Source organism: Sceloporus occidentalis, unplaced genomic scaffold (assembly GCF_023333645.1).
Source record: "Sceloporus occidentalis isolate IW3139 unplaced genomic scaffold, rSceOcc1.0.p SCAF_137, whole genome shotgun sequence".
Taxonomy (NCBI): Eukaryota; Metazoa; Chordata; class Lepidosauria; order Squamata; family Phrynosomatidae; genus Sceloporus; species Sceloporus occidentalis.
Genome location: NW_028317117.1, coordinates 574,641 through 584,292, shown reverse-complemented (window position 1 = coordinate 584,292; position 9,652 = coordinate 574,641). Strand labels below are relative to the sequence as shown.

General features: G+C 47.1%; 1 protein-coding gene across 1 annotated transcript; it reads left to right on the top strand.

Annotated features, from left to right (window-relative positions):
* Positions 1-1,025: 1,025 nt before the first annotated feature.
* On the top strand, positions 1,026-4,195 carry LOC149281187 (putative mitochondrial transporter UCP3). The gene is made up of 5 exons (XM_089499523.1): positions 1,026-1,151; positions 1,287-1,494; positions 1,874-2,071; positions 2,749-2,850; positions 4,011-4,195. The coding sequence occupies exons 1-5, from the start codon at positions 1,026-1,028 to the stop codon at positions 4,193-4,195; spliced, it is 819 nt and encodes a 272-aa protein (XP_089355649.1).
* The last annotated feature ends 5,457 nt before the right edge of the window (positions 4,196-9,652 follow it).

Here is a 9,652-nt window from a genome sequence, read left to right as displayed (position 1 = left end):
AGATAAGGGTGTGGAATGGGGGGGGTATGTAAGTGGGTAGGTGGGTATAGTAGGGTAACAGGACGGGGGTCCATCTGGGGCATGCCGGTAGGGTAGAAGGGCCAGCCGGGCAGGAATGGGGCAGATTGCTGGGGGGGGGCAGGTTGGCTTTTGGCAGGGAGGTTGCATGGTGGCGTTTGGGCATCCTGACAGAGTGCCCGATCCTGTTACACTCTCTGCCTCACGTCCAGGACTTTTACTCCCATTCCGCAGCTCGGGGGTGGAGGGGCCGCTGCGGAGAGCCACGTTTCTCCCCTTTGCCCCACATCCGATCGCGTTTCATTAACGTTCATTTCATGGATTCAGAGAAGTGACCTCAGCGCCAGCGGCCGCCCCTTCTGCCTCAGAACATAAATGGAGCGGTCCGGCTGGGGGCCATAGACCTCTCCTGATGGCCATAGACCTCTCCTGGGGGCCATAGACCTCTCCTGGGGGCCATAGACCTCTCCTGATGGCCATAGACCTCTCCTGATGGCCATAGATCTCTCCTGGTGGCCATAGACCTCTCCTGGTGGCCATAGACCTCTCCTGGGGGCCATAGACCTCTCCTGGGGGCCATAGACCTCTCCTGATGGCCATAGACCTCTCCTGATGGCCATAGATCTCTCCTGGTGGCCATAGACCTCCCCTGGGTGCCATAGACCTCTCCTGATGGCCATAGACCTCTCCTGATGGCCATAGACCTCTCCTGATGGCCATAGACCTCTCCTGATGGCCATAGACCTCTCCTGATGGCCATAGACCTCTCCTGGTGGCCATAGACCACTCCTGGGGGCTCAATATGCATACTGTGATGGTTCTCAAATAGTGGATCCAACATGTTCTGTGACTGCTGTGTTGTAGAAAATGCCAAATCTAGGTAGGGGATGATGGGAGTTGTAGTCCAGCTTGCATAGAATGTATACATCTGCATTATATATTTATATCGTATGGACGGATTGTTTCCCTAGCAGCGGATTTCCGGAGATATTTCGATTGAACGGACGATGGTTGGACTGAAGCCGACAGACATCCCCCCGACAGCCACGATTAAATTTGTGGGCGCCGGGGCGGCGGCGTGCATCGCCGACTTATTTACCTTTCCCCTGGACACCGCTAAAGTCAGACTGCAGGTACCAGCGCTGCCGGGCTATTTTATTGTGTACTGAGAGGGTGGTAGATATGTGGAACAGCCTCCCAGCAGAAGCGGTAGAGGGCATATGGCTCCTGAATCGATGGGACCATCTGACGTCGTACTCTTTCTACAGATCCAAGGGGAAAGCGTGTCCGAGAAGAGCGTCAGGATCGTCCAGTACAAGGGGGTCTACGGCACCATCACCACCATGGTGCGCACGGAGGGGGCGGCCAGTCTCTACAACGGCCTGGTGGCCGGGCTCCAGAGACAGATGAGTTTCGCCTCGGTCCGGATCGGCCTGTATGACTCGGTCAAGCATTTCTACTGCCGCCAAGCTGAAAGTGAGTGCACGCTCAACGAGTCGGCCAACGGTGGCCACATCTCCCCAAACCCCACAGGCAGCCTGGACTACAAATCCCATGATCCTTAGGCGTAATCTGGCCAAGCACTTGATGGCAAAGGTCGGCCGGGGGGGGGGGCTACCTGCTGTTGGCCACCACTGGTTAACCGAGAATCTTCTAGCATTCTAGAAAACTTTCTAACGATTTGTAGGATCCCTGCTTAACAACAGGTGGCCAGGTCGTGGTGCTTGATGTATTTATGAAGTCAGCCCCATATAACGAGCCTGGTTTTTAGTGATAGGTTTGGTCCATGAAGATCTCCACCGAGGTGGGACACGAGGTCCTCTTGTTGACCCGCCGCACGGTTCTTGTGTTCTAGACTCGGGCGTCTGGTGTAGGCTGCTGGCCGGCTGCACCACGGGGGCTCTGGCCGTCACCTTCGCCCAGCCCACGGACGTGGTCAAGGTGAGGTTCCAGGCGCACGTCAAGGTCACCGACGGGAACAAGCGCTATAACGGGACGGTGGACGCCTACAAGACCATCGCCAAAGAGGAGGGACTCAAAGGACTCTGGAAAGGTAGGACGGCGAGTGTCTGGGGGGGGGGCGATATGTATGAAAAGGGGAAGAAAAAGTGGTCTTGTCACCATGGCAACCAATGTGATGATCCGATCAGGACGACCGGTCTGTCGGTTGCCACGGTGATGACCACTAAACATTGTATCAGAATCGCTTTTTTTCTAAATAACACCCAACATCTAAAGCATGGAAAACGACTGCAGAGGAGACAGGCGGGAGTAAAACTCCCAGAACACTCAGCCAAGCAGAGCATCATAGAGTTTCCAGGCAGATCGGCCCCCATCCGGCCCCCGTCTAGTCACCCCAGTTTCTCCTGCTGTAAAGACTCAAACCTTAATCAGTCGTTGGTCTCGTCTTAGATTCAGGAGCCGTATGTCTATCCCGCGCATGTTTAATACCCTCACTGTATTACCCTCTGCCACTTCTGCTGGGAGGCTGTTCCACTTATCTGCCACAACAACTCCTCCTGAATTGACTTTAGATTAGCAAGTAGAGCATACCAAGGGAGCTTATTGACAGGTCTCCTGCTTGAATACAGGTGAGTCTTCTTAATGACAAAATAGCTCATCTGAAAAACCATAATTATTTTTTTATATTATTATTAAACGCAGGAAAAAAGTTACTAAAGAAAAGGTTACTTTGGGGTTTTCACCAATCTTCTGTCTTTTCCGACTCAGGGACCATGCCGAACATCACCCGCAACGCCATCGTCAACTGCGCAGAGCTGGTTACTTACGACCTCATCAAGGAAGCCATTCTCAACCGGCACCTAATGACAGGTAAGGCGTTATGATTATTTATTCATTTATATAGCGCCGTCATATTCCGCAGTGCTGTACAATTAGAATATAAAAAGTAATGCATCAAGTAACAATCAAAAGAGCTTACAATCTAAAAGGAGGGAGGTTATTGGCGTTTGTCCGCTCTCTGCTCCAGGTGGGGGTTTTATAAAACACCTCCCACCCCGTACATCCTCCAGATGGTGGGGGGGGGGCGTATACGGCTTTTATCTACCAAGAAACGAGTGCAAGCTCTTGTGGCTAGAAACAGGAAATATGTTTGCAATACACAGACATTGCTGCTATTATTATTTATTGTTTTATATAGCGCCACCATATTCCGCGGCGCTGTACATTGTGTGATCTATTTCAACAGCATATGATATTTCTGTTAATATGATAATTCTGGCACAAAAATTAACCCAAAAACACCAAAATCCGATAATCCGGGTTCTTATTCGATCTTTTTTCAAACAGTGAATAATAATAGTAAATAGTAAATAACATTGGGAGACGGATAAAGTCTGTGGTGCTAATTATATTATATGTGCCACGGAACTCCAGTAATAGCCAATCCGTGGCGCTCTAACCATTTAATTGTTCATTGATACATTTTTATTATTTTTGGCTAAAAATGATCTTTCCAAAAAAAAAAAAAAAATTGTTAAAATGTAAGAGAATAAATGCAGAGCCCCTGGAATTAATAGTAATAATACTAATATCCCTAATATCTCATTGTACAACATCACAGAATATGATGGCGCTATATAATTAAAAATGAATAATAAATATATATTAAAAAAATATGAATAATATCCTGAATATCGGATTGTACAGCATCACAGAATATGATGGCGCTATATGAATAATAAAAATAATACAAATAATAATAAATATATATTTAAAAAATATATTATTCATAAAAATACAAACTTTTGTGTGGATTTTCCTAAAAAAAAAAATCTTAATTTTAAGCTATTTTTCATGATTGTGATTCAATTTCTAGTTATTTTTCAGTTACTTTGAATAACAAGAAATCTATTTTTTTTTTTTTTTTTTTTGCAATAATTTGGATCAAACGGAGCAATAGAAACGTTTGATAATAATTGGTGTTTTTCCACCCCGAATTACCGTATCTGATGTAAATCCGTCTCACGCAGATAACCTGCCGTGTCATTTTGTGGCTGCGTTTGGCGCCGGCTTCTGCGCGACGATCGTGGCTTCGCCGGTGGATGTCGTGAAGACCCGGTACATGAACTCTACCGGCGGGCAGTACAAGAACGCTCTGGACTGCGCCGTGACCATGGTGGTGAAAGAGGGGAGCGCCGCTTTTTACAAGGGGTGAGTCTGAAACCCCTTTGAAAAAAAGGGTTAAAAAGGGGAAGAGATTCTTCAGCCTAGAGAATAAATAAATCCCATGACCCTCAGCAAGTTCGTCGCGGACAAAAGCATAAAAAGTTACATGAGCCTTCAGGACCTCAGGGGGGTCTCTTCTAGGTCTTGGTTCCGTCTCTCCTGAAGTCCAAGGTGTTGAGATATTTTTGGTCAAGTGGGTTAATTAAGTTGCCCTTTAATGAATACGACGAGGTCTGTAGAGAAACGTTGGCCAACTGAGCGTTCTTCTATAGGGAAGGTCCGCCTTTGGTGGATCTGCCGAATATCGAGCATCTGGTCCTCAGAGGGTGTTGGTAGAACCTTGGGTGGTTCTACTTCGTTGGGTAGCTTAAATAGCCAGAGTTCCAACCGTCTTTAAACTCAGATCCACCCCATGATCCTTTAACACATAACACAAAAGGACACGTGGAACGCAAGTGTGTGTGGGGGGGTAGGGAGGCTTTATTAAAAGTGGTTGATCAGTGGGACTGACACCAACAGAATGTTGAGGCTGAATAGAATGTTAATGATGTCATGCTCTTCATTCTATTCCACATAGGCTGGTAAGGAGGGATAAAATAAGACACGTGTTAAGAAAACTAATCTGTTACCGGATCGTTTTGGGGTTTTTTTTGTTGAATTGCTACAGAATAGTTTTAATATTTTTTATTATTATTATTATTATTTGTTTCTTTACAGCTTCGTGCCGGCGTTCCTGAGACTCGGATCTTGGAACATCGTAATGTTCGTGAGTTACGAGCAGCTGAAGAGAGCCATGATGATGGCCCACGGCTCATGAGCCTTATCCTAATAAGACGATGAAGACATTAGAACGGCAGATGTCCCCTGTGTCGGAGAACGGGCCCTATGGCAGGAGCCACCCCTCCCCTATACATAGGGCAGCATAGGACATCGAGGGGTGCAATATAAAGGAAGAGTCCTCAAATCACCAAGAAGATCCATGAAGACCTGACCTAGAAGTGAAAAAATGACTAACAGGTCCAAACCCACGTGGTGCTAGTAAAGTCCCGTAAAGCAGATATATTGTATCTTTCTAGGAACAAACGTAAGTTCCGTAAAGCAGATATATTGTATCTTTCTAGGAACAAACGTAAGTTCCGTAAAGCAGATATATTGTATCTTTCTAGGAACAAACGTAAGTTCCGTAAAGCAGATATATTGTATCTTTCTAGGAACAAACGTAAGTTCCGTAAAGCAGATATATTGTATCTTTCTAGGAACAAACGTAAGTTCCGTAAAGCAGATATATTGTATCTTTCTAGGAACAAACGTAAGTTCCGTAAAGCAGATATATTGTATCTTTCTAGGAACTAATGTAAGTTTTAGGGCAATTGTTGTGTTATTTTGCACAGGAACGGTGCGCGGTTAACAAGTTCAAAATCATGCTTGACGTCTGGGGAATAATCTTTATTTATTTTCACTGTTGACCAAAACCCTAGATTCTTTGGGTATGTTTTTATTTTAGAGGTCAAAGGCTGCTCCGCTTTGATGCAGAGAGTATTCCCGCGGCCGGCGGCCATACTTGAAGACACAATCTTTGCTCTCTGTGTTTATACCGGAGCAGATCCGCTCTTTAAAGGTCCACCAATGCATTCCATGTTTGAATAAAGGTGTTCTGTTTGCATCGTGTTTCGTTTGGCGTTCTTCCCCTACAAACATTACTCCATTACTCCATGCAGTCTCTTCTGTGACACCATGGAAGCCCCGGAGGTTGCCCCATGACGTCCTTCACTCCAATGAGCTTATTGATGACCCCAGGGGACCACAAGTCCTGCTGCGCTTCCTCCAGTTGGTGGTCCCTCAGGGATGGAGCTGCCCCACTCGTCCCATTTTAAGCTCCTCCAGAAGGGGGGGCAAGTAAAACAGAAACTTGGAGCTCCTCGTAGGGGATCAGGTGGCTTCTACCTGAGGCTCTCAGCAAAGTTGGTATGTCTGGCACTGCTTCGTAGCCCTTGGTTCTTGGATACGGCTATATGCTTTACTTTGTCCATTTGAAGCCCCAGATGAAGGCAATAAAACTGCCCCGGTGGTAGATAAGTGGAACAGCCTCCCAGCAGAAGTGGTAGATGGGATTTAAACTTGCATGGGATATACATATGGCTCCTGGATCTAAAACATGACCAAGAACCAGCTCTCTAGTCTGGAAGATCAGTCCTACATGTTGTAAATCTATGTAGTCAGTTACACGTATGTGTATTACATGATGTTCCGTGGTAACGGAGAACCTTTTATTTTAGGTTCCGTTTCCGTGTAAATCTGTTCTCCACCTAAGGCTATTTGTGGAGGGCTCGATGAGATCTTTAAACGTGAGCGTGATCCCACGTCTGGAGTGTCCCGGCTCTTCTGCGGACAGGCCGCCGTGTGACTTGGCTGGGGTTAGTGTGTGTTACTGACTTCTCGGTAGGGCGCTCGGCACTCATGGAACGTTCCTGTTCCTGGGGTTTAATTTTAGTTACTTGATCTTTACACCTCGCTGGAGGCGGCGGGTCAGTTAAATATAATCGGAGAACATCTCTAATCAACCAAGATGTCCCAAGTTCCACCATTGGAATGCCGACATAACAGATTCTTGCTTTACTAAAGTCACCTGTTTTAAAGCAGGAATGCTATCAGTATGTTAATAACATAATAGCCCTCGATCGGTCCCTAGTGAAGAGCGATAGCTGTGGGGTTGGAGACCCCACCAACAAACCCACCAACCCACATACCCACCAACCCACATACCCACCAACGTTTCAGACGCACAAATTGCTTGTGTTTGCTGATGAAGTCCGTTCCTCCATACACTTTCATTAGTCGTAGAGTCCGGCTGGGTGATTAAGACTGAGCCATTCTATTGTTCCCCGCTGGCAGTAGGATAAGGAGTCGGGGGGTTTAGTAGATTGGGGGTCAGATAACAGAGCGAGAATCATACAAACGGTTGATATGCAGCTGCCTGAAACATATTATGGGGCAAAAAAAACTATTACCGGGATTTGTCGGGGATTCCCCTTTCAGGTATTACATATTAATAAAGAAGTGCAGATGCTGCGAGCACCACAGCTGGGAAGGAGTTAAACCCACGTGGACTAAACACCCCCCCCTCCGGTCACCGATGATGCAACCATTACATCAAAATGTGCTAACCATAAATTATATGGAAATAGCATTCCCCACCCCCTCAGGTGTCTTCTGCTTCACTCATTGGTTGGGATACCTGGGGCGCTGGCCTTCTCCACCAATGGGAGCGTAGCTGCTGATCTGAGTCAGAGTGAGCAGCAGAAAACTAAACCCAATGAGCCTGATGCATTCCGATATTAACCCTGTAACTGCTCCATTCTGATATTAACCCTTTAACCTGCCCACCAAATCTTAATATTAACCCCTTTGCCACCTGAGCACAATCAGAATTTCACTATTTATCTTTTCCATAAAAATCTGATATTAACCCCATAGCGTTTCATCGTCTGATTACGCAGCCCATACATAATATTCTGATTCTGTTGAGTTTGAATGCGGTTTACTTGCGGTCACGCGGGGCGCTGCCGGGGGTCTTTGTCCCACTAATAGCTCCGGACTCCTGATGTGACCCAGAACGGACAATATGTGACGTTATCTCCACTATCAGGGACTGGTCACCAGTATTGGACCGGAAGGTAAATAAACATCACCGAGACATCTCCGCATCCTGAAAAAGCTCTTAATTGACCCTAAAATCTAGAACCGAGGTCAGCGGGGGTCTCCTGCAGAGCGGTCACATCGCAGACCTTCCCTAAACACAACACATGGTGGGTAAGGAGACGTTATCAGACCCCCGGGCCTCAAACCTTAATCAGTCGTTGGTCTCGATTTAGATTCGTATGTTTATCCCATGCATGTTTAATACCCTCACTGTATTACCCTCTACCACTTCTGCTGGGAGGCTGTTCCACTTATCTAGCACTCTCTCAGTAAAGTAAAACCTTACATTACATTGAAACCACTAGGGATTTCTTCTCCTTTGTCTAAAAACTAGTTGAACGCATATCAATAAATCTCTGGCCTTTGGGTGCGCCAGCTGCCATGACAAGAGTCCTAGAGGTACGGAGCTTTGTATATTAGAAAGCACAGCTGCAGGCTATTGATACCAACTCCCCCGGGGGGGACAAACGTTCCTTATACGTCTCTTTCTGTAGGACATTATACGGGTCACAATGTATCTTCATTAAAGGGACAAAAATATATTTACTTTGCCCTAAGGAGAAACTGCAGCTCCAAGGCTGCAGCCCCCTCCCTCTCCATGATCTGATGATTTACGCCATTGATTGGTTGCCAGAAGCATTCCATGGGAAGTGTGTCGAGCGCATGTTTCCTCCACGTGTCAGGAGATATTACCTGTACAGCAGCTGGCGGGGAGGGGGGGCAGATTAAGGGGCAAATGCTTATGGGGTGATTCTGTAGAAACCACCCCCACCCCACGCAAGGGGGGGATCTCAGCTATCACGATGTTTAGGATGGCTGAGAGAGTCCCTTTAAATGTGGCATGGGGGGGCTATATGTTGATGGGGGTCGCAGTAACTCCCACTGAAAGTATCTCTACAACCGGGTGTCTGCCCCCATAACCACTACTTCTGGAATGATAAAGAATAAAGGTTTGGCAACTTGGGAGATGGGGTTGTTGACCCGGATGACCTCAACATCCGTCCACTGTTCCTCGTTACTGTACTGAGAGGGTGGTAGATAAGTGGAACAGCCTCCCAGCAGATGTGGTAGAGGGTAATACAGTGATCCTAGGAAGCCACGGGCTCGTTCCATACGAAATCTTCATTATTTTTTACTCTCCTCTTCCATATTCTTCATAAACCCAACGTGGTTGGAGATCCATCCATGGACTGATCGGACACATCGGTCGTATCGTCTGTTTCTTGGAACCCAAGTGTCCAAATCTTATTTCCTTCTGCTGTCACTGGGTTGGGGTCTCCCCGCTGGGTGACCTTGTTAGACGCCTTTTGAGAGCTCCTGTGAGGCCAGGTGCAAAGGTCTGTTGGTGCCCTCAAAACACCAGCTGGGGGGAACGGAGGTAAAAAGAACCCCAAGGGGTAGAAATTTGTTGAGGAGGAAGAAGTGGTAGATGATAAGCTGGGAGAATATTAATGGAGTCTTGAAAGATATTATCCACCCAAAATTAGGGGATGGACCTGCAGTAGTTCTTTGTTGGATAGTGGGGTGAGGCGTTGTCCAACCATAATGTCTAAAGTCCCGGGGAGGGAAAGGAGGGTCAGGGGTGGGATGCGGTGCTGGTGCAGTAGGTACAGTATAAATGAGGACCGTGTTATGAGGACCAGAAGGGGGACGCCGCCATAATCATAAAGATGCTGCCTGAGAAGGGGCGAGGGGCTCCAGGCGTACAGCAGGACGAGATGGGGAGAGGTCCAAGCGTGGGGCGGGT

What these genes read in the sequence shown, in the direction of transcription:
- LOC149281187 (XM_089499523.1), top strand. Translation starts at nt 1,026, where the DNA reads ATGGTTGGACTGAAGCCGACAGACATCCCCCCGACAGCCACGATTAAA. An exon ending in ACTCAAAGGACTCTGGAAAG is followed by an intron (nt 2,072 to 2,748) that starts GTAGGACGGCGA and finishes TTTCCGACTCAG; the next exon opens with GGACCATGCCGAACATCACC. An exon ending in CAACCGGCACCTAATGACAG is followed by an intron (nt 2,851 to 4,010) that starts GTAAGGCGTTAT and finishes CGTCTCACGCAG; the next exon opens with ATAACCTGCCGTGTCATTTT.